This window comes from Danio aesculapii, chromosome 22 (assembly GCF_903798145.1).
Source record: "Danio aesculapii chromosome 22, fDanAes4.1, whole genome shotgun sequence".
Taxonomy (NCBI): Eukaryota; Metazoa; Chordata; class Actinopteri; order Cypriniformes; family Danionidae; genus Danio; species Danio aesculapii.
Genome location: NC_079456.1, coordinates 25,906,434 through 25,931,508, shown reverse-complemented (window position 1 = coordinate 25,931,508; position 25,075 = coordinate 25,906,434). Strand labels below are relative to the sequence as shown.

The window sequence follows — 25,075 nt, the reverse complement described above, 5'->3', positions numbered from 1 at the left end:
CAGTCTGAATCTTAAACAAACAAGTAAATATTTTGCAAGTTTTAGAGCTTCTGCTATTATGATTTGGTAAACCTACTCACTCAGTCAAATATCTAAAATGTTTTCCTCTTTCTCCAGAAATATCAGTAACCAGAGTGCACAAGTGGATCTGTCAAGCGAATCGAACTCTGTGCCCACAGCACTTGACCTGCTCGTCCTAGAGACTGTGCTCTCATTCTTCCTTCTGCTGCTGCTAGTTTGGTTCCTCAACCGGGAGTTCGAGGTCAGCTACCGTCTGCATTACCATGGGAATGTGGAAGCCGACAAGCATCGCATCAAGATTCAGACCATGCGAGATCAAGCAGACTGGCTGCTGCGTAACATCATCCCCATCCACGTCGCAGAGCAGCTGAAGGTGAATCAGAGCTACTCTAAAAATCACGACAACGTCGGGGTCATCTTCGCAAGTATCGTCAACTTCAGCGAGTTTTACGAAGAAAGCTACGAAGGTGGGAAAGAGTGCTACCGAGTACTCAATGAACTCATTGGAGACTTCGACGAACTGCTGCGTCAGCCTGCATTCTCCAATGTTGAGAAGATTAAAACCATTGGCGCCACCTACATGGCGGCGTCTGGATTAAATGGGCAGCAGTGCCAAGAGCAGCCACACCCACACGCTCACCTATGCGCCCTCTTTGACTTCGCCCTTGAAATGATGCACGTAGTGGACGATTTTAACAAAAACATGTTGGGCTTCAAGTTTAAGCTGCGAATCGGCTTCAACCATGGACCCCTGACTGCTGGTGTCATCGGCACAACAAAGCTGCTCTATGACATATGGGGTGACACGGTCAACATCGCCAGCCGCATGGACAGCACTGGAGTTGAGTGCCGCATACAAGTTAGCGAAGAGAGCCACTGTGTGCTCAGCAGAATGAACTACGCCTTTGATTATCGCGGCACTGTAAACGTGAAAGGGAAAGGGCAGATGAGGACTTACCTGTTTCCCCAAATGAACGAGGGCGGAATAGGGTCCACACAAAGCCTGGAAGGCCAGGTGGACAGTTTAGAGCCTAGCACACTTGCCAATACAACAACGCCAACACACGCTGCACCACTAATCCCTCCATCCAACTCTCCCAATGCTGCCTCTATCAGTGGCCACGGTGTGCCTCAGGGTCCTGTATTAGGCCCGTCTCAGATTACTAAGGATGCTATTTCTGTCCCTGAGCTCAAGGAAAAGGATTACAACAGTCCTTATCAAGCACCATCGCTAAGTGGTACACAACCTTCCTCAATAGCACAACTGTACGCGCCGCTAGCCAGACCAGAGACACCTTTACAAGGAGAGGAAGATGAAGCAGATGAGCGTACAAAGCTCAGGGCAGTGGAGTGAATTAAACGTCCTCCCCACCTCAGCTGACCAGCAGTCCTTCCTCAAGAACAGTTCATATCAACGTCTTTTTAAGGGGCTTTTCTGATCACAACTGTTCCAATGAGTAGCATTAGCCTGCATTTGGAATATGCGTTGATAATTGGAGAAATGGGTGCGCTGAGCATCTGCTGTGTGGATCACAGTGTAGCACAGAAGGGAACGAGTGGGGTTCATTTTTCTGATGTTCTCAAATTAGTTTTTTGGTTTTGTTTATAAAGTGCCTTCACAATATCTACGATCACTCGAATGAACAAATCAATGAGATATTTAAACAAATATATCAGCGTGGCTTTTGGAAATATGTGGATGGGGGACGCAAAAATTGTAACGTGTTACACCTCTTATGCCATATTCACTTTATTTCAGTGTATACTTCAGACAAGGTGATTGATAAAACGCTAGTTGCTAATGTATTATGGAGATTCTAAAGAAACATACAGCATATTTGTTTCACTTTCACTTTCAAATAAAACCAAGGAAAGACAAGGGAGGATAGATAAACAACGGACACTTCTATTTACAAAGCCTACATTTAATATCCGATTTATCTGACAGCAACCAATGTAGCTTTTATCAATGGGAGGTAAAAGAGGCTCGCGCACAATAGCAACCTGAACTCGTAAAATTAGTAAAATGGCACAATCGGCCTTGTGTTTAAACAATCAAGATGGCCAAAATCACGCTGTGTGCTCTCGTTCTCCACTTTATTAGAGGAAGATGAATGCATTTGGAAGTTTAGAACAAGTTTGGGGGTTCGGAACATTTTTCGGAGCCTCTAACCTTAATTTCTGAGCACAATTATGACCTATAAGGGAATATCCAAATTTTTCAAACAAGTATGGCACTTATAATATTTGGATGGAGAAGGAATTACTAAATTATTCACTAATTGAGGCCTTCGATGAAGCGTGAACCCATTTTGTAGCTGAATTGTTTATTAATGCATTGACTAATAATTGACTTCATTCAGTGCCTCAACTTTTCCTATCAGAATCAGTCATTCTCCACTGTGATCATGCCAGCAGAGCATAAGTTGGAATCGCCATTGGTAGCATTAGCCTGCATTTGGAATATGTGTTGATAATTGGAGAAATGGGTGCGCTGAGCATCTGCTGTGTGGATCACAGTGTAGCACAGAAGGGAACGAGTGGGGTTCATATTTCTGATGTTCTCAAATTAGTTTTTTGGTTTTGTTTATAAAGTGCCTTCACAATATCTACGATCACTCGAATGAACAAATCGAAGAGATGTTTAAACAAATATATCAGCGTGGCTTTTGGAAATAGGTGGATGGCGGACATAAAAATTGTAACGTGTTACACCTCTTATGCCATATTCACTTTATTTCAGTGCATACTTCAGACAAGGTGATTGATAAAACTCTAGTTGCTAATGTATTATGGAGATTATAAAGAAACATACAGCATATTAGTTTCACTTTCACTTTCAAATAAAACCAAGGAAAGACAAGGGAGGATACATGAACAACGGGCACTTCTATGTACAAAGCCTACATTTAATATCCGATATGTCTGGCAGCAACCAATGTAGCTTTTATCAATGGGAGGTAAAAGCGGCTCGCGCTCAATAGCTACCTGAACTCGTGAAATTAGTAAAATGGCACAATCAGCCTTGTGTTTAAACAATCAAGATGGCCAAAATCACGCTGTGTGCTCTCGTTCTCCACTTTATTAAAGGAAGATGAATGCATTTGGAAGTTCAGAGCATATTTTTTGGAGCCTCTAACCTTAATTTCTGAGCACAATTATGACCTATGAGGGAATATCCATATTTTTCAAACAAGTATGGCACTTATAATAGTTGGATGGAGAAGGAATTACTAAATTATCCACTAATTGAGGCCTTCGATGAAGCGTGAACCCATTTTGTAGCTGAATTGTTTATCAATGCATTGACTAATAATTGACTTCATTCAGTGCCTCAACTTTTCCTATCAGAATCGGTCATTTTTCACTGTGATCATGCCAGCAGAGCATAAGTTGGAATCGCCATTGATTTGATCAATCACCTTGCACTTATGATACCCGTTCACTCCATTTCCTTGAGGAAGATGGGTCACCATAGTCTGCAAGCAGCTTCAATTCAAACATCAATCTCAGCCTTTTTTGAGTGCGCCAATTCTGTTGGAATTTTAATAGCAGCTCTAACTTCATTTTTTTACCCAGAATAGTTGATGTTTTCAGATTGTGCCTGCTTTACTTGCTGATTTTTTTAGTCTGGATGGATTCAGAACACTAGAGATAAATCTGCAGTATATCTTCCGATGCGTCTTACATTTCAGTCAACTATCAAGCGAAGCCATTTTAGCTTCTCACAGCAAGTTGGATCAGTATCATGTATTAAGAATAAGCTGGGCTCTGAGATTTAAGGAAAATCCACCCTCCTCATTTTGTTTACAGAGCAATCACTAGTTTTCCTTTTAAAAAAGAATCCAGTGCCTTATGTTGCCTTCTTTTTTCCTCATTCGTAATACCAGATTGCTTTCAAAATATAGGGACAGCTTTCACAATAGTATGTTATTGTATATTAATATTATTATTATTATTATTTCCTTTTTGATGTGAATTATAATTCCAGGCTCTCTCTCTTTTTTTTAATGTACACTGTGTATCTTTAAATGGAACTTTTCGGGATGGAAAAGGGATTTTTGCTGTTAATTGTGCACTGCTTTTCAGCCATTCACCTATTGAGTTATTGTATCACTCCATTGGCAAAAGGAGCTCAGTGTTGACAGTATTGAATTACTTGTGCATAATGTATGTTGTTTTGTATTAAATGCATTCATATTTATTGGGGCTGTGCATGGATCGGTGCTCACCCACAGAGCCTAATATTAAAAAAGGGCATATTTATGAAAGCGAGCCACTTAAAGAAGGGAACGACACACGGGACGCCTAGTTTCAACATAACAAGCATCTATTTTAGTCCTCGGCTCTGAAAAATTCTGCTAATTGTTTTAATGCCTTTTCTGTAGGTTTTCTGCATTTTAGTTTTGCAATTCTTAAAGTTTAATATGAATCAGTGTTTTTATTTTTTGGCTCTTCACTTCTTCATTTTATTTTGTCGATGGTTAAATCCTAAGTGCATAGGCGATATGTTTGAGGACAAATCTAAAATGCACATAACCGATTTGTTGTGGTGCTCGAGTGTTAAAGAAATGTGCCCTTAAATATGATTTCACATGCTTTTAATAACTGTGTAATAATTATTTAGGCTTTTTTTTGTGTTGGGAATATGTGTATACCAAAGAATTTAAATCGTGTGGGCAGAAACTGCAAGACAGAGCTGTGGAATGTGGACAAGATGTTGTTTTTTTTTCTCCCTTTTTTCTTCTTTTTCCTCAGCAGCACATGTTCCTCGATGTTCTTATGCACAAGAAACACAGCGGGTATTGATTTATAGCCATTATATTCAGGCAAAAAAAAAAGCATAATCTGTATACATTTGCACAGTGCACTCACTTTGTATGTACATATCATTTATTGTTTTATCTGATTTTTATTTTTCAGAATTGATAATACAATGCGCATGTGCCAGATTTCAAGAGTAGAGAAACAAAGAAATGAATTCAGAAATGGCGTGTGTTTGTGTTTTATGTGTCGGAGATAGGAATATGCTCAGATTAATTGGCTGTATTGAATTTTACATGTATGAAAATGAGGTTGTTGGGGGTGGAATTTATGGGGATGGAATATTTACAACGTGACTCTGGAGTTATAAGCCGTATCTTACATTTCTCTCAATTGAGTTATTCATATATTCTGTGACAGGATATTTACATTTGATAGAGAACAAAACTTGATATATAAAAAAACTTTAAAGCTCAGTCTGAATGCAAAACTGATCCGAATGCAAAACTCTGTAAACCAAGGTGGTGAATATTTAACAATGTAATACAGGCCCATAGCCAGCCTGGTGAAAGAGTGGTTCTTTTTTCTCAAACATTTTCTCTAATCTATTTTTCTTTTTGCAGTTATTCGCTTCATTTAACTTTGAGGTTTAACTACTGCCTTTAGTGACATTTTATTTACTATTTTTAGATGGATTAGCTTGTCGGATGGTCGTTATTATAAAGAATAAAGGAATATTAAAAACAAAACTTATTTATACGTATTATTTTTTTATCATATATTAGGGGAAAAAGGAATCTGTTAAGGCTTTAAATTAAAAACTGCATATTAAGGCAAAGTAAATTGTCATTTATTAGGCAAATAACAAACTAGCCAGCACATTTATCTTTCCTGTCAGAATTTGGCCACTTGAATATTTAAAAAACATGATAATAATAATAACGTAGAGCTTCCAGATTTTTCTAGCCTCTTGTAAAAAGTACATTTGAAAATTCATGGATAACAACAATAGCCTAATTAGTATTAAAATTACATTTATGAGCTACAAAATTAACTTTTGGTGCTTCACACCTTTTTTATGTGTCATTTTTTTTCCTTTTAAGAATAAGTTAGAACATGTAGAATAAAAGTTACTTGTAAAATGTATTTAACAATACAGTAGATCAGTAGTGAAAGATGACTTCACTTATGTCAGATTCTTCTCAGTCTTAAGCCTGATTATTTTCACAATTTATGTTGGCATAGCTGTCAAAATAGGACCAATGAGCTCATGTATGGGACAAATTCTGGACCTTTGTCAGTAAGAGGTGTGTCTTTCGAACCACTCGAACCCTCCTACCCTCCCCCCTGGCTATGGGCCTGCAATATGTAGAAACTCAGGACTGTTTTTAAACATGTCTTTTTTATTAGTATATTGTTAAACTATAGTTTAGATTCATTTATTCTTCAGCCTCATTTTCATTCATATTAAATATGATGTTACTGTGATAATATGGTCTAATTAGATGTTTGACAGTTGCTTTAGAGCTATAGGGCCAGACATAATCCGCTGACATTTTTTGGTATTTCGGCTGAGAAAAAAATCTGCAGATTTATGTTGAATTATTTTGGGAGTATTGTAACTAAAAACTTAATACAGTTGAAGTCAGAATTATTAGCCCCCCTTTTGATTTTTTTTTCTTTTTTAAATATTTCCCAAATGATGTTTAACAGAGCAAGGAAATTTTCACAGTATTTCTGATAATGTTTTTTCTTCTGGACAAAGTCGTATTTGTTTTATTTCAGCTAAAATAAAAGCAGTTTTTTTTTTTTTAAACCATTTTAAGGTCAAAATTATTAGCCCCTTTAAGCTGTATATATTTTTTTCAATAGTCTACAGAACACATCATTATACAATAACTTGCCTAATTACCCTAACCTGCCTAATTAACCTAATTAACCTAGTTAAGCCTTTAAATGTCACTTTAAGCTGTATAGAAGTGTCTTGAAAAATATCAAGTCAAATATTATTTACTGTCATCATGGCAAAGATAAAATAAATCAGTTATTAGAAATTAGTTATTAAAACTATTATGTTTAGAAATGTGCTGAAAAAATCTCTGTTAAACAGAAAATGGGGATAAACAGGGGGGCTAATAGTTCAGGGGGGCTAATAATTCTGTCTTCAACTTGAAATAAAAAATAATAATTTTATTTAATGTTTACAATGTAAATTCATTTAGATCCATTTATTTGGTAAACAAAGCAAGTCTATCATAATATTGCTACTAAAAGACAGAAAATATTACTTTACAAACTGCATTGTAAATACATTTTATGAACATTTTAATATTAGTCAATAATATTACTGAAATTAATTTAAAAACTGAATAAATGTAAATTTATACAAGTAAATAAATAGACTCAATGATGGGCTAAAAATCTGTGCGAGAAAATTCTGTGTGGACCTAGCTATAACTCATTATTATTATTATTATTATTATTATTAGATTACTTTTGTCATATGTTAGATGTTTTGGTGTCATGTAAGTTTAATGTGAGGTCAAAAAACAAAATATATTTCACTTCAAAGTAGACAAAAATATACTAATATATTTACGATTGATAAAAAAAAATTCTGTGGGCATCCGCTGCTTAAATATATGCTGGATAAATTGGTGGTTCATTTCGCTGTGGCGAGCCCTGATTAATAAAGGGACTCAGCTGAAAAGAAAATGAATGAATTCTGTTTTGTTAACGTGTAACTTTTAAACGGTGTTAAAGCAGTCGACTATAGTCCTGATACTGGATAAATGTAAACCTAACATGACTTTAAATACTTGTCAGAGAGCTTTTTAACCAGAGGTGCCCAAACTAGGACCTGGGGGCCAAAGTTGGCCCATGTCAACCTTTAATTTGGCCCGCCATCCCATCTGAGAAGAAAGGGAGAATGATGGGGATGGTTTCGAGATTGTCAATTCAAATTTAATGTAACTGTTTTTGTTTGTTTTATTGTTAAAAGCTAACTGAAATGAAATGTTTCAATTAGATGGCGTGAATGAATCAGATTTTGTTTAAATGCTGAGACTTTGGTGAGTAAATCAAGTCAAAGGCAGATTCTGCTCAACTAGTTATAACTACTGAGTTATAAATGTGATTGTTTATGTTTTTATTGCAATGTTATCATTTAAAAAGGTATACTGCATTAGTTAATATGATTTAAAATAATGTTTTCTATTTATTTTTAAATATTATTAAATAAATTAGGAAATTAGCCATGGCAACTTTAATATAATATACTGTAGTTTGGTATATTTACCTTGAGCCCACAGCTCTCATTGATATTTGGCTTTTGGCCCTTCATACGAAAAAGTTTGGGCACCCCTGTTTTTAAACAGTGCATTCGTGGTCGTCTACTGCCTCCAGTGGTCGCTCTGCGCGTTCACAACAGGTTTGACGTAGGGCGTGATTGCGCCGCGCGCTCCCCCTCCCCCTCGGCTCCGTCTATCTGGAAAAAGAAAAAAAAACTTTTTGTATCGAAGGAATCAACAGCCGCCATCTTGTCGCGGCTCGGAATCAGGATTTCGATAGAGCACTATTTTTTATTTTTGAACACGGAGCATCCAAATCGAGCTTTGACGACCCCGTTCAGCGGAAAATGACACCTTTATATCAGCGCGGAGGAATTTTTGGCGGAAAACCCTGGATTTAATCGGCGTGCGTCGGCCACAAAACCCTCGTATATCTGATTTCCCCTTCAGAGCGGCGCTTGCGTCCGTATTTCGCTCCGAGCTGTTATTGTTTACCGGACGCTTTTGGAGGACAGGCAGCGCCGTGGAGACTATTTTGCAAAAATATCTCATTTTTATGCAACCGTGCATTTTTACAAGAAGCCAGAGGATTTTTGCACGGAAAAAATTGACGTCAGAAAATGGATCGCGTGCCGTTGCAGAATTAACGACGCTCGCACGCGCAGACTCCTGTGTTTCTTTTATTTGGGATTTTGCGTTGAATTCGCGGAAAGGAGGCGTTTTCTCTCGGTAATATAACGATGATAATGTGGGTGTTGGGTGTTGGATTATCATGGGGTGAATGGTGGTGGCGACGCGGGGCGCTGTTGCTGCTTTTTTGAGAAAATCCTCCGCCGAGCCGCTCCACACTCCCCACGTCTTTCAAAAGTAAGGTAATATCTGTTTTTCCGACGAAAGGATCCTCCACTTTGCATTTTTGACCCACAACACTCAGCCAGAAGCTCATTTGAATCGCAATGGCAGAAAATGTGCTCGACGTCGGCCCTCCCAATGCGAAGCGGGCGAAGCTGACAGCACCTGCTCCAGACGCTCCAGGTAAAGTCCAGCAGGCCTGATCTCAAAACCTGCAAAATAACACTATAGTAAACTCTCTCAAAGCACTGTAACACATGCCATGTGCCTCGCAGCTGTCCAATGAGACGAGAAACAGTTCAGTTAGTTGGTTTACTGCACCCCAAAATAAAGTTTCTGTCATCATTTGCTCACCCGCATGCTGTTCAAAACTAGTTTGAGTTACTAAAGGAGAAATTCACTTTAAGATCACTTTATTTTCAACAGTGAGAGTGTATTGTCACACAACATTCTCTATGAGTTCTAACAGTTTCCATTTACTCCAGTATAGTGTTTGTAGCGTAGTTGCTACTACACTTAGCATGTCAAGAGTAGCATTGCTTTGCATCCGAGGTTTGAAGAATGACGTTTGCTTGACACGCACTTTGGAAAAGGTTGTGTCAAACATTTGTGCATGTAAGTGTAGGTGAACTCCGCTAATGTCAGTTTTATGATGTATTGCATCAGTCACGCCGTGAAAGCACATCTGACGTTATCTGGTAGAGCAGCACATGGAATCGAAAGCGCACGAAGGAAGGGGACAGATACGTCAGAATGTCCCGGGACAGCTGCTAAAATGAAAGGTGTAGCTTATGGTCGCAATAAAGCTGCATTTTGGTGACTTTTGTTAGTGATTAGACTTTTTAAACGTTTTATAGTTTCATAGATTGCCATGAAATGTATACAGTTATATATTTACTTTTAACCTATAGTTGGTTAAAATCACTTTTGAAAACTTCTTTTTGAAAAATGTATTAAAACCAATAATAATAAAAAACTGAGGGTCTACCTCTTACTGTTGATTGACATGATCAGCTGACTTAAATTCAATTCACCTTTATTTGTATAGCGCTTTTACAATGTAGATCGTGTCAAAGCAGCTTCTCATAAAAGGTCATCGTAAATTGAAACAGTGTCGTTCGGTTTTCAGTGTTTAAGTTCAGTTTAGCTCAGTTCAGTGTGGTTAATAATCACTACTGAGAGTCCAAACACTGCAGATGAAATCCATCGATGTGCAGCTTTACAGATCCCGAACCATGCAAGCCAGTGGTGACAGCGGCGAGGAAAAACTTTACCAATTGGTGAAAGTGAAGAATTAAAAAACCTCAAGAGAAACCAGGCTCAGTTGGGCATGACCATTTCTCCTTTAGCTGCAGTCAAGGCGCAGGAGGCTTAAGACAAGAAGAATTTTAAGAGAAGAAAATTGTTGGTCATCCAGTCTTTAACATTTTAAACACACAGTTGGCTTAGACAGTTCAGACATCTCGTCAGGTTTAGTTGAAATATATAATTGAGTATCATCTGCATAGCAGTGAAAGCTGATCCCATGTCTTCTAATAATGTCTCCCAGGGGTAACATGTATATTGTAAACAGCTAAGGGCCTAAAACTGATCCTTGAGGCACCCCATACTTTACTGGGCTGACTTGTGAAGGCTGTCCATTAATATTCATAAACTGGTAACGGTTAGCTACGTATGACTTAAACCATTGTAAAGCTTGTCCCTGGACACCTGTTGAATTTAAGCAGTCTATGGGGATATTGTGGTCGATGGTGTCAAATGCGGCACTAAGATCGAGTAAAACTAATAGCGAGATGCACCCTTGGTCAGCAGCTAAGAGTTAATCGTTGGTTATTTTCACTAATGCAGTTTCTGTACTGTGATGAAATCTGACTGAAACACTTCAAAAACATTGTTCGTCTGCAGAAAGGAGCATAATTGGGCAGAAACAACCTTTTCTAGTATTTTAGACATAAATGGAAGATGATGTAGTTCACCAAAAAAAGAAATGTAGTTGTTAAAAGTTTTTACTTAAGCACAACATTAAAGGCACAGCATGTTAAAAACATTAGAATTGTGTTTTATAATTCACTGGCTTATGTGCTGATCCCAAATGTTTTGAAGTATATTCACATCCAGAGAAATGAGCAGTTTTAACTAGTGACAGACCATGTGCCGTCATGATAATGAATCATTCATCCTCGATTGCCTGTTGGAATAAATAGTAAACATGGACACACCAAAGACGCTTTGATTTGTTGTTGTGTTTTATTAGACTGCACAGAGAAGCATTGTAACACAAACCTAAAATGTATTTAGTCTGATCAAACAGACGGAGATTGAGCAGATTAAGTAAGTGGTGGACTGTGGCATTATAAAAGCTCCGCTGCTTTCATGCAGCATCACAATCGTCTCTCATCAACAATTGCTTCAGTGCTGTCATTTTACTTTGACGGCTTTAGGGGCCGATCACACCAAACGCGCTTTTTCATTTCAAAAACACAAGGTGCACCACACTGCCTTTTTTGATGACAAGAATAAAAGAAGTGCGGTGCGCTTTTTAATGTCGCAACGACTGAATAAGCTGGGCACTGTGCGAGAGTGTTGCTGTTGATATTAATATTATTTGATAGTGGATATTGACATAACTTATTATTTGCATGCTTCATCTAAATGGCAATAACGGTCTTTTCATGAGCTGTAAAATTAGTTTTTTCTTAGCCCTTTTGCGATGGTGTAGACGCTGCAGGTGCATGACTGACAGTATCGTGATGATTAAATGACTGATTAAATAGAATATCTTGTGCTTAAAATTTGTGGCAAATGAGCTGCAAAGTTTGTCCCTTATGTCCTTGTCCTTTATGGTGAATGGCTTTAGTCATTTTCTTAGTAGACTTTATCCCACTGGAAGTCTTTTATCCACTCTTCACAAAATCTGTCAGTAGTATTTTCATTCTCTCTTACCAGGACCTTTAAATTTTCTCGGCTGTATTCGCTATCCTCTAAAGGAAGGCATTGACTGAGTGATTGACAGCTGATATTAACCAATCCATTCACGTTCAATTCAAGAGCAGTGGGCCAATCAATCAATCAATTATTATTTTTTTTAACCAATATTGAGATTTCGATTTAATTTTGTAGTCAAGCTTCAGCTCAATAATCTGTTTTGTAGCTTTTTACTGCTAAAATTCAGTGAGCGTTAGTCAAAAAAGGAACTGAAAAAATGTTAACTTAATAATTCAAATTTGTTTGTAAATATTCAGAAATTAAACAGTCATTTTACTCTAGAGCAAACAGTAAACAAGTTGAACTCAAATTACTGAGAGAGTGTAGCTTATGTAAAAAAAGAATAACTATAAAAACACAGAACACTCAACTAATATGGGTGATAAGAGCCTTTCTGTAGTTTATATTGTCTAAAATAAAATAATTATCACAGATGCTACACAAAATGTCATGACTTTAAACGTACAGCTGTGGTACGTCAAACTGGCTAAAATTGCTGCGAGACAGAAGTGTATATCTCATATCCTGGATTTAGATGAGTTTTTTTTTCAAGTCCCTCTTTGGTCACTGCATTAAAAGGCATGTGTCTTTAGCAAGGTAATGCATGATGACATTAGTTATCTCCTGGGTAGGGTTGCCCCAGCGATTCGTAAGTTCTTTTTTTTTTTTTTAAGTAGAAGTCCACACTAGGGACTTTGTAACTGCAAGATAGTTTGTAACTAAATTTGTTAACATGTTCTTAAAGCAAACTGTAGCTCTCCGTAAAATCATGCGTATAGTCGCATTGAATGACGTAATATCCAATAAGAAGCATTTAAATCATTAATCTGCTTTAAAAATATAATTTGTCATTTCATTTTCATAGGACAGTTATATATAGATTCATTAGTTGCAGAATTTTATAGTGCATTACATTACAGTCAAGTCACTACAGATGATGCACATGTGAATACACGTGAAAATTTGTGGCTTTAAACGCGAAATATTCCCATATTATTAGTGTCCTGTTTTCCTTTGATATTAATTAGTTTATTAATGTTTCTGAAGCAGCAGACGTCATCATCCCACTTGTCCGCACTTTCCTGTTTGTGTCTTTAAAAAAAAAAAAAAAAATTATATTATTGTGGGCATTCCGCATAGTTCGGTTGGGCATTTCTAAGTGGGCAGAACGAAAGTGTGCTTGCTCAATTGGCTAGTAAGACTTGTCACGCACAGACGCCATGCACGCATTTGCTCTGAGCAGGGGTGATTAAATAATAAATATTTCATATCGCAGCCTCTTGTGATTTAGTGTTTTGGTGCAAAGATGCGTTCTGCATGAATGTCTTCTAAATTTGCGCATACGGGGAACATTTTCCAGTGAAAACTGGTCGCACGACAACAATTTCATGCATTCACACACACGCTCCCAAATATTTTGAAGTCCCATAGATAAAATTTTGGCTGCATATGCGACCAAAACGGTCACAATTTCGAGCCCTGCTCTTAGATTGTCTCGAATCTATCTTGGATTTATAGTTTGTTTAATGAGAAAATATTATACTTCTCTTACGAACACAAACACATTTCAGATGTTCGGTGACATCATCTTTCCCTTTGGTATTTTGTCAGTCATAATGGCAGTCAGGCTAGTCCACTGCTTTGTTTATTTTTTTTGCATTGTTGCACTGTATTAGTGTATTAAACATTACTTCGAATAGTCAATTTGTAGCATCTTCAGCTTTCATTAATAACCACATAAAGGGCTTTTGTGACGGTCACTGTGTGCATGCTAAAGATTTGCATCATGCGTGCAATAACTAGCACTCAAATGTGTTAAGCTGTTGGCTGGCACATACAGGTCACATGAAGTTTAGCATCTTTTACACAAATCAGCATGTAATGTGTCTGATTAACCATGTCTGCAGGCAGCCTGTGTATTTGTGTGCTTATGGTTTAATAGCTGTGAAGTCTTGTTGCACCTGTAGAGACCTGTTTCTCTGGCTTCTGTTTTTAATGCTTGTTGGACCATCCTACTCATCAGCATCCATCTTGCCTGCGTTCAGTACTATTTAATGATGTGTGATGATTTTGACTGGTGAAGTGTGTAATTTCTTTCATTAAGTGTTTTTTCACCGTCAGCTTGAATGTTTTCAGTTATTTACTTGAGAGGTGCTAATGCGCTGTGACTACACCTGTGATGATGGTTTCACAGGAAAGCCTTTTTCACACTCCTGAAGGCAAAGCAAACTAATGTCACTTTAATAGAAGGCGAATGCTTTGTCTGCAAATGTTCTTTGTGGCTAGTCTGGGAACTTCAACCTTAATTTTGGGTCATGATTTTTGCTTTACTTGTTTGTTTTATCATTAGGTAGGCACAGTTGTTGTTTTTGTCAGATTTTTAGCAAAACTAAATAATAAATCTTGAGGTAAAATGCCTTCTGGAAGATCTCGTAGTGTGTTCACGCTTTTTGGGTTTGTTGTTTGTAGGGATGTGCGATTTATTTAAGAAAAAATCTATATGCAATAGCATGTCAGAAATTCAGTACGATATTTTAGAAAATGTAATAACCGGGATATGTTTGTGATATTTCAGGGAAAAGAAAGCACCACTACAATTTCTGGAAGTAAACAGCCATGATTTACTGTTGCATAAAAGAAAGCAGACATTTTAACAATGTAAACAAACAAAAGTAAATCACCACCACTTTGCTGCACTATGGTTTTATCAACCTGAAGACATGAAGAACAATCAGGAAAAGAAAAATACGTGAAATAGAGTGGATTCACTGTCTTACAGCTTTTTTTCCATAGCTTCATTGATTGGTTCACTCTATGTCCACTCTACTTTCTTTAACTTTTGCTTTGTAATTGCCTGATGTGCTAAAAAATGCTATAAATCTTAACCTAGAAGTCTTTTGAAAGTCACATTTTGAGACCATTTATCATGATTTTGGATCATTTACTGTAGATGTAGGTTTTGTGGCTTTTAAAATGTTTTAACGTTATCTGAATTATATTGTATAGACTGAAATTAAGAAATATATCATCATATACATTTAGACCATATACTCTAGTAAAGGTCTTCATGTAGTGTAATGTAAATTTAAGTCATATCTCAGGTCTCCAGGTGTTTGGTTTATGCAGGAGCAGGGTTTGGTTCATGCAGCAAATGTACAGGTCTTTTTGGGTTCGGGTCAGAATTTAAAAAAAAAAAATCACCAAAACAGCCTGTAAATTTGCTGAACGAACCCGACCCAGATCCGTTAGGCTATGTGAAAATAAGAACAAACCGGACCCAAACCTGTCTGGAAGACACCGGTCTGACTGCACCCGATTGGCACATATTAACATCAAACTGCTATTAATGAATATTTGATTAAGCTTTCTATTAAACTACTGTAAGAAGCCTTCCCTTACTGTGGTAGAGCATACGTGCGAATGACATCGCCACTCTGTTACCTGACTGATAAATTTTATTGTCAAAAGAGCATTTAATTATTCATTTCAGAATCAGAATCAGAATCAGAATCGGTTTTATTGCCAAGTGTGCTCACACACACAAGGAATTTGTTTTGGCTACAGAAGCTTCCAGTGTACATAAAGTGACATGTGACAACACAAAATAATCTGAAAAAATAAAATAATAATAATAAAAAATGATGAACATTAAACAGATGCGGTTAGTGAAGAAACCTGGATGTTGAGTTGTATGTACAGATTGTTATAAATATACAGGTTACAAGGTGCTGTGTACAAGTGCGAATGTAGAAAGTATTGCATTGTATATTGATATAAGGTGCTGTGTACAAGTGCGTATGAGAAAGTATTGCACATATTTATTGCACAGTAGGGGAATATTTAACTGTTCATAAGGTAGACAGCCTGAGGAAAGAAACTTTCCTGTGTCTGGCTGTTTTTGTGCTCGGTGCTCTGAAGCGCCGACCAGACGGTAACAGTTCGAACAGGTAGTGTGCTGGGTGTGAGGCGTCCAGAGTGATTTTGCGAGCCCTTTTACTCACTCTGGAAGAGTACAGTTCTTGAAGTGTAGGAAGGGTAGTGCCAGTGATTCGTTCAGCAGTCCGGACTATTCGCTGTAGTCTACGGAGGGCAGTTTTGGCAGCTGAGCCGAACCAGACGGTGATTGAAGTGCAGAGGATGGATTGGATGACAGCTGAGTAGAACTGTACGAGCAGCTCCTGTGGCAGGTTGAACTTCCTCAGCTGACGAAGGAAGTACAGTCTCTGCTGGGCTTTCTTCACAATAGAGTCTATATGAGTGTCCCACTTCAGATCCTGAGAGATGGTGGTGCCCAGGAACCTGAATGACTCTACTGCAGCCTCAGTGCTGTTCATGATGGTGAGTGGGGGGAGTGCAGGGGGGTTTCTCCTGAAGTCCACTATCATCTCCACTGTTTTGAGCGTGTTCAGCTCCAGGTTGTTGTATCTGCACCATAACGCCAGCCGCTCCACCTCCTGTCTGTATGCAGACTCGTCACCGTTCTGGATGAGGCCGATAACAGTAGTGTCGTCTGCAAACTTAATGAGTTTGATGGAGGGGTCTTTTGCAGTGCAGTCGTTGGTGTACAAGGAGAAGAGCAGTGGAGAAAGAACACATCCCTGGGGGGCACCAGTGCTGATGGTGCGGCTGTCGGATGTGATTTTGCCCATTCTGACTAGCTGCTGTCTATCTGTCAGAAAGCTGGTGATCCATTGACAGACAGAGCTAGGAACAGAGAGCTGGGCCAGTTTGTACTCAAGCAGTGATGGGACGATGGTGTTAAAGGCAGAACTGAAGTCCACAAACAGAATCCTTGCGTAGTTCCCTGGTTTGTCCAGATGTTGTAGGGTATAATGCAGTCCCATGTTGACTGCATCATCCACAGACCGGTTTGCTCTATAGGCGAACTGCAGGGGGTCCAGCAGGGGTCCAGTGATGTCCTTCAGATATGCTAGCACCAGTCTTTCGAATGACTTCATGGCCACAGATGTTAAGGCCACAGGTCTGTAGTCATTGAGTCCTGTGATCTTTGGCTTCTTCGGGATTGGGATGATGGTGGAGCGCTTAAAGCAGGATGGAACTTTGCGCTGTTCCAGTGATCTATTGAAGATATGGGAGAAAATGGGAGCCAGCTGGTCAGCGCAGGTTCTCAGACAGGCTGGTGAGACACCATCTGGCCCTGGTGCTTTCCTTCTCTTCTGTTTACTGAAGATCTGACACACATTTTCCTCACTGATCTGAAGAGCAGGGGGGGAGAGGAAGATGGCTGGAGGTGTTGATGGCTGTGTAGGGCGATGGTCCGGGCTGTGTTGATGTGGTGTTGATGGCTGTGTAGGGAGATGGTCCGGGCTGTGTTGATGTGGTATTGATGGCCGTGTAGGGCGATGGTCCGGGCTGTGTTGATGTGGTATTGATGGCCGTGTAGGGCGATGGTCCGGGCTGTGTTGATGTGGTGTTGATGGCTGTGTAGGGAGATGGTCCGGGCGGGTGTGAGGTGTCTGGTCATAGGTGTCAAACCTACAGTAGAACATATTCAGCTCGTTTGCAATATGTTTATTGCTGTCGATACTGGGGGGACGGTGTCTTGTAATTTGTGAAATCTTTTAAGCCTCTCCACACTGATGCAGGGTCGTTAGCTGAAAACTGGTTTTGCAGCTTTTTGGCATAGCTTTTCTTAGCCACACCAATCTCCTTTGTCAATGTGTTCCTGGCCCGATTGTACAGGATCCTGTCACCACTCCTGTAAGCATCCTCTTTGGCCTGACGAAGCTGTCTGAGTTTTGGTGTGAACCATGGTTTATCATTGTTAAATGACAAGTAGGTCCTGGTAGGGATGCATAACTCCTCACAGAAACTGATGTATGATGTTACAGTCTCTGTGAGCTCGTCCAGATCTGTGGCTGCAGCTTCAAAAACATCCCAGTCAGTGCATTCAAAACAGGCTTGTAAGACCTGCTCTGTGTCGTTGGTCCATCTCTTGACAGTCCTTAATACTGGCTTAGTAGTTTTAAGTTTTTGCCTGTAAGTTGGTATAAGATGAACCAGGCAGTGATCGGAGAGTCCTAGAGCTGCTCTGGCGACGGAGCGATATGCATCCTTTATTGTTGTGTAGCAATGGTCCAAAATTTTATTGCCTCTGGTGGGGCATGTAATGTGCTGTTTGAATTTAGGCAGCTCATGTGTGAGTTTTGCCTGATTAAAGTCCCCAAGTATGATAAAAGCAGAGTCCGGGTGTTGTTGTTCTGTCTCTGTGATCAGATCAGCCAGCTGTTGCAGTGCAGTACTCACGTGTGCTTGCGGTGGAATGTAAACACAGACGAGAATGAACGAGGAAAACTCTCTTGGTGAATAAAACGGCTTACAGTTAATGAAAAGCACTTCCACATCAGGACAGCACATCTTCTTTAACACAGTTACATCCGTACACCACCTTCTGTTGATGTAAAAGCATGTCCCACCACCGCGCGTTTTGCCCGTTGACTCCGTATCGCGATCTGCTCTGTACAGCTGAAAGTCCGGTAGGTTTAATGCGCTGTCCGGAATGGCTTCGTTTAGCCAGGTTTCCGTGAAACACAGGACAGCAGAGTTGTTAAAGTTCTTGTTTTTGCATGTGAGCAGAAATAGTTCGTCCATTTTGTTAGGAAGAGAGCGGAGATTCGCCAGGTGAATGCTGGGCAGCGCCGTTCTGAAGCCGCGCTGTCTTAGCCTGACGAGCGCGCCGGCTCGCTTCCCACGCTTGCGCGTCTTGTAGCGTTTCCACAATGCGGCTGCTCCGCCGACTACAATGTTCCGCAAAACGCCACAAAAATCAAAATCCAGTTCTTGATTAGTTGGTGTGCACTGCCGAATGTTCAGCAGCTCGTCCCTGGTGTAACTGATCGTGTTTGACAAACATAAAACAGGACAGACTAACAAAAACAGTGCAAACACTGGAGAGCCCCCCGCCGAAGCGGCCATCCGCGGCGCCATCTTGATGAGGTTTTATTCCTATTAGTCCCAGAATCAGAAATAATGGTTAATCGTCCACATCACTGTTTGCATTACCCTTACTTTACCAAGTACTACAATGTCCACTGTTGAGAATGAAACCGAGCTCTGGTTCTCTTGTCTGAGGTAGCCTAATGCACACGCATGTGTTTTAGCCACCTTATTTCCTGCTTGCATGTTACAAAATGCATGCAAATTTCTGCCGACTGATCACTGTTGGATGGGGTGTTCTCCAAGCCCAATTGACAGTGCTATTAAGCACACATATTATGTAATATATTGGGATCCAACCTGGACATGGCTGGCCATTTTAAAATACAGACCCAAACCCGAATGGGTATTGGGTCTGCTGTGAAGACCTCTATCGTTCAGCTCTGAAGAAGAAGTTTTGTGCACGAGCAGAGGAAATTGGCGCACAAGCAAAGACATACACATGCTTGTAGGCTATTACCAGAGGTGTAGCACAAAATGTGGGGGCCTCCATGTACGAACTACTGACGGGGGCCCCTGTCGGAAATCACGCTCCGTGAGGGAGGAGGGTCTGACGGTCGCAGGAATCACAGGTCGTTCTGAGGCAGGTTATACTCATTGACATACTTTAGACTGCATACGTTAGACTGCATAGCGAACACATACTGAGGGGGGTTGTCACGCGGGGCCCCCCAGCGGTGCGTGCCCTGCGTGCCCGTCCGCTACACCACTGGCTATTACATAAATGCGATCTCTACTTGTAATACTGCGCTCATGACATTTGTCATTGAAATAACGCCACAGGTAGTTGGTAGATCTGTGTATAAAAGGCTTGACGCCACAGCTGGAAAAAATCCTAGAGGAAACACTGGAATGTGATATGTCTTGGTTCACTAAACCTAAAACCAGTCTAATTCTATAGAGTTTCCTTTAGACTCGGGTGACAAGTGAAGAATCGCCTAAAAGACACAGCAACATCCCAAACATCAATAGTCCACACTAGTGCTGTAACAGATCAAACATCTCACAGTTCAGATCACGTTACGGAGTTTTGAGTTTGAGGGCCATTTTTTCGTTGATCAGCCAAAAAGAAGAGACAAATATCATTTGCTTTCCATTTATTACAAAAACAGCACTGCAAGAAACTTTTGGTAAAAACCTTTTAACAAACATTAGTTAGAACCTGCAATTTTAATAAAAACAAAATAAAAAAATATCTAGCTGAATAAAAATAAATAATCAATACTGTGAAATGATCTTGGGGATAATTCTAAAAATATAAATCTTAAGGCTCGTACACACCGGGACGCTTTTCGTTTGCGTTTATCGTCAGCGTTTTGCGAGATGTTTTTACGCATTTAAATTCAATCGATTTTTCACTGGCATCGAGCAGAAGAGTATGCAAAATCACTCCTTGACGTTAGATGGCGCTACACAACTTTAAGCTTCTGACACCCGCCTGTAACAGAGGAAAAAGACAAAGATACATGCAGACAAAAAATGCCTTGCTTAACTTGCTTTCTTACTAACACAGTCACGCTATATATTAAAAACCAGTCCAATGATGCAGTGCTTAAAATAAGGAGATCTGGTGGCTACGGGCCCGTGTGAGACTCTTGTCCAGGGTCTGTCCTCCTCCAACTTCATAGAAGTGAAAGTGCTTCCTTATGCTAACTTTTAATGCAGATGGTGCCTGTCTGATTTTTCATGCCACCATATTTTATCTGTTATGTGCATGCCTCAGACTGTATAAGCGCTACGCTTGTTCTGTGCTTCAGAATTCCACCTTTTGCTTTCTAAGAATCGGATATTTATCCTACCCTTAGTAGGGATGTGTCCAGCAGTGCTGGAAATATGGTTCTTGATATGCCATGGTTAATGGTAGTTTTGACGACTGTGACTGGTTACAGCTGTAAAAGGTGTTATAAATGGAAGGCAATTTACAATTTCTGTAGAGAGACATGATGTTTTGATTCTTGATTGGTCTCACGCAGTCACGTGATGTGATTTCGCAGGTCAGAGTTCACAGAGCTTGAACTTTCCAACGCAGCGGCATGCGAAACTTGTCGCATGAGCTTGCGTTTCCGATCTGCCGCATTCACTTGGGTATGAATGTAAGTCTATGGGGCAAAAAGTGCAGTGTGACCATGGCTTCAGGCCTATGAAATAAATTAAACTGCATCTGTCGGTGCCAATAGCCTAGTGGTTAAAGGCGCCGACATAGCATCAAGGTGCTCACGGTGACCCGAGTTCGAGTCCCGGCTCCAGGTCCTATGCCGATCCTTTCCCTCTCTCTGCTCTCAATGCTTTCCTGTCTTTTCTTCCCTGTCCTATCACATTAAAGGTGAAAACCCCCTAAAAAAAAAAATAAACAAAATTTATTTATTCTTACAAATTTCTCACGATTTATTATTATTATTATTATTATTATTATTATTATTATTATTCGTGGTATTTATCCACATGATTTTCTCACAATGTTTTTTAATAATATAAATGGATGAGTTCAAAAGTCTTGCAAAGTGAATACTGTTAGCGAAAATGTTTCAAACCAGAGCAGGGAATTGAAGAGAATGCTGTGTTTCTGAGCTTGGATGAAAGGAGGAAACAAGACACTTTTACAAGATGGGATTTGGCCCAATAAAAACTTTTAGTGGTAAGCCATGTGACCAAACCAGCCCTGTGTTAACCTTCCAGCTCCGAGCCAAGAGTTCCTCTGTCTCTTTTCCACTCCACTGCTGTCTATCAGCCACAACAGGTCTGGCCTTGTGAAAGCTGAAGCAGCCTGCTACTCACAGCGACACGTGCATGCCCTCTTTTGTGTGCAAACACTCCTGAAAGACATTACAGGCATATGTCTTCTATATCTTCAAATCAAAATTCATTCTTTGTTCTTCTGCTGTTCTCAGGATATGAAGGCACTGGGTATATACTCAATGATCATTTGAACCTCTTTTTACAGTTAAAGGCTTAACTAGGTTAATTAGGTTAACTATGCAGGTTAGGGTAATTAGGCAAGTTATTGTATAATGATGGTTTGTTCTGTAGACTATCGAAAAAATATAGCTTAAAGGGGCTAATAATATTGACCTTAAAATGTTTAAGAAATTAAAAACTGATTTTAGTCTAGCTGAAATAAAACAAATAAGACTTTTTCTAGAAGAAAGAATATTATCAGACATATTGTGAACATTTCCTTGCTCTGTTAAACATCATTTGGGAAATCTTAAAAAAAAATGTAAAGGCGGGCTAATAATTCTGACTTGTACATATATAATAGTGGGTTTCAGTTTCTCAAGAGAGCTTGCGTGCACGTCTATATTTGAAATAACAGTCTTCTTGAGCTGATGATAATAACGTGTGTGTGATGATTGAAGTCCTTCTGACATCCTTTCAGAAACGGACAAACATGAGAGTGACTCATGAAAAAAAACAAAGGAGAAGCCAGAAAAAACTAAGAATTAAATAATTGTTTCAGCAACCTAAAAGATGAGCCAACTGCCATGTTAAACTATTATTGTCGCCTTTTGGACTATTATGAACTGGGAATGACGGAATTACTCTCTAACAGGAGGTTACATGTGCTGCTGAAGAATAAAGATGCAGATGAGAGGTTTGCTCTGACTGTGGGCTATACGTTACGTGTTGTTTTTGAACACAAATAAGGACTAAATGTCTGCTTTGTGTAGTTTATCTGTAATTGGTAACATATCGGAGATTGTAAGGGCCTATTTGTGTTGATATGTTACATTTATTTATTTATATAATAACAGACATTACAGAAGGCTATTTTGCACTGTTATTGATCTGCAGTTATAATCAAATCTTGTTCATAGAAAGGTTAGTAGTGAACATTAAAACACAAGTATTTTTGTGTTTAAAGCATCCGTTTTGTGAGAAGTGATTCTCATATGGTATGTAAACGACCTGTACAGCTTTACTGTAGACATTTCCTCCAGTGAGAATGATGTTGACTGAAACTTCCTATCGTACCAATTAGGGGTGTCAAAATTAGTTGTTTCTTCGGTGCACTGCAGACCTGGACAATTCTGTATTGGTTCAGTAATAATCATTACCGGTTATTGTGTACTGACATCATTTATCTCATCTGCGCTATGTCGCCGTAGCTTACTATGGCGAGGTAGATAAGCGTGAGTATTTACAATGCTCCAACTACTTAAAAACGCTGAAACTGTGCACAATTTCACTGTGTGTGTGTTTGCTGGACAGTCTTTCACTGACATTTACAGTAGAAGCCCCTATTTCACAGCAATTAAGAGAATGAAAGTAAACTCTATTTCTCCACCTTTCCTCTCCTCTCAGCTGCTACAGCAATACTTCTGGATACAGACACGAGTGCGCGAGTTTTCTCCACTGCCTCTATCATGGATCAGCTGTGATCACCGCTGCAGTGTTCCCAGATGTAGCTGACTGATTCCAGCCTAAAAACTATCCAAAACCTGCCGAAATGCCTATCCAAAATCGCCCAATTTGGCAACACTGCTCTGCTGCAGTTTATCAGTGTCACTCATCGGTGAACAGCGCCTGTGAAGTAAAATTATTAAATTGTGTATGGAAAGCATCGTCAATGCACCGAGATATCGAATTGAACCGAATCAATGGCATGATAATCGTAACCGAACCGTGAAACCGGTGTAGGTTCACACCTCTAGTACCAATGGTACCCTTTTGGCAGTGGAAACGTAAGCCTGATAAAGGTGACCCGTAGCATACCGCTTCGTGGAAACAGGCTTTTTACTTGTTTCTTTGCTCTACTGTATTTATCAATGCTTGTTAGTGGTTTATTATAGTTTTTGCAAATGCTCTACAAAATGATCCCAATAATTCTGAAATAATGACCCCACCCCCCCGCAGAAAATATAAAATATTGCAATGTCAGTCTTTTCCTAATATCATGCAGCCCTAGTCCAATGTGTAGTGATATGTTTCTTGTCCACTACACAGCTTTAGATTGTGTAAATTATATGATTAATACTGGGATTTTAAATAAACTGTTTCCTTGAATCGAACACTGACAACGACGCATAGCCGAGCTGAAAGTCTCACTTCCTCCAGATTTATTGGCATTCTCGCCATCTATGTGAAATCCCAGTAGAAACGCACCTGTCCCAGCTCAGACGGCCCGCTGTCTTCCAGACATGGAGGAACGACAGCTGTGGTCTGCTGCTGCGCTGGGAGACTATTTATAGCCCACCGCCGGAGCCACTATAACAAGCTTCAGCGCGATGATGGAGGGACAAATTTGGATCCCCCATTGGGACCCGAGACTCCAAGGTGCTTCCGAACCCAAATGCTGCTTTGCATTTTGGCTCGGCTCCAAGCACGGAGAGGGCGGGACATTGGCACCAGATGACTGAGTGTGTACGCAAGCATGAGTCTGGCTCCGTGATGTGGGTTATTAAACAGCAAGCAAAAGAAAAGAGATGATCCCCGCTCCTGCCTCCCGCATGTTTAGCACCTGCTGTGTCTCACAGCGTGTGTGTGTCTGTGTTTACTCTCGAACCGGTGTGACCTTGGTGATACCCATGCTGCATCTCAATCAGAGGCATTCAGCAACTACAGAGTATAGTGTGGGGAAACACCGCTCACGGTGAGCAAGAATTCAGATATGCCAAAACATAGGCTACTTGGGATTTTTGCATGCGGCATATTGATTAGTAATTGCTGTGTAGGCATGGGCCGGTAAAAGATTCTGACATGATGGTATGATAACCTTGGATAAAAATATCATGGTTTCACGGTATTGTGATTACTGCTCTAAAATATGTTCTTTTTAAATGTCTTGGTAAAAAAACAAACAAAAAAATAATTATTAAAAATATTTTGGAGCTATAAACATAATGAAAATGAATCATTGACTTCTGCTGTCTTCATTAGTTTCAAAAACACAGACTTCATTACAATTTAAAATGGCATCTTGGATACCTTTTCTGCTGGAGATACTGTTGTCCTAAAAAAAAAGAATGTAAATAAAAATCTTACACATACCTTAGGAAAGGTATTACAGAAAATTTTAGCTGTTTTAAAACCTTTTCCAAAACGCAGTATACCATGAAAACGGTTATCGTCCCATCTTGCTGTGTTTTGTATACTACTTAATTTGAGATACAATCTTTTTGTTACATTTTAGTATTTTTCAGCTAAAGTCATGATGTATATTATTAGCAACATTTCATTGATGAATGTTAGAGTTTCAAGGTATCAAA

General features: G+C 39.5%; 2 protein-coding genes across 2 annotated transcripts in view; both read left to right on the top strand.

Moving 5' to 3' along the window:
• The window catches only part of adcy9 (adenylate cyclase 9), a 67,114-nt gene extending 62,104 nt beyond the window's left edge, over positions 1–5,010 (top strand). Inside the window, exon 10 of the mRNA XM_056448333.1 lies at positions 118–5,010. Within this exon, the coding sequence (XP_056304308.1) occupies positions 118–1,375 (1,258 nt within the window). The 3' untranslated portion in view covers positions 1,376–5,010. The remainder of the gene's footprint in view (positions 1–117) is intronic.
• Positions 5,011–8,308: 3,298 nt separating this feature from the next.
• The window catches only part of crebbpa (CREB binding protein a), a 79,822-nt gene continuing 63,055 nt past the window's right edge, over positions 8,309–25,075 (top strand). Inside the window, 1 exon segment of the mRNA XM_056448197.1 lies at positions 8,309–9,110. Within this exon segment, the coding sequence (XP_056304172.1) occupies positions 9,032–9,110 (79 nt within the window). The 5' untranslated portion in view covers positions 8,309–9,031.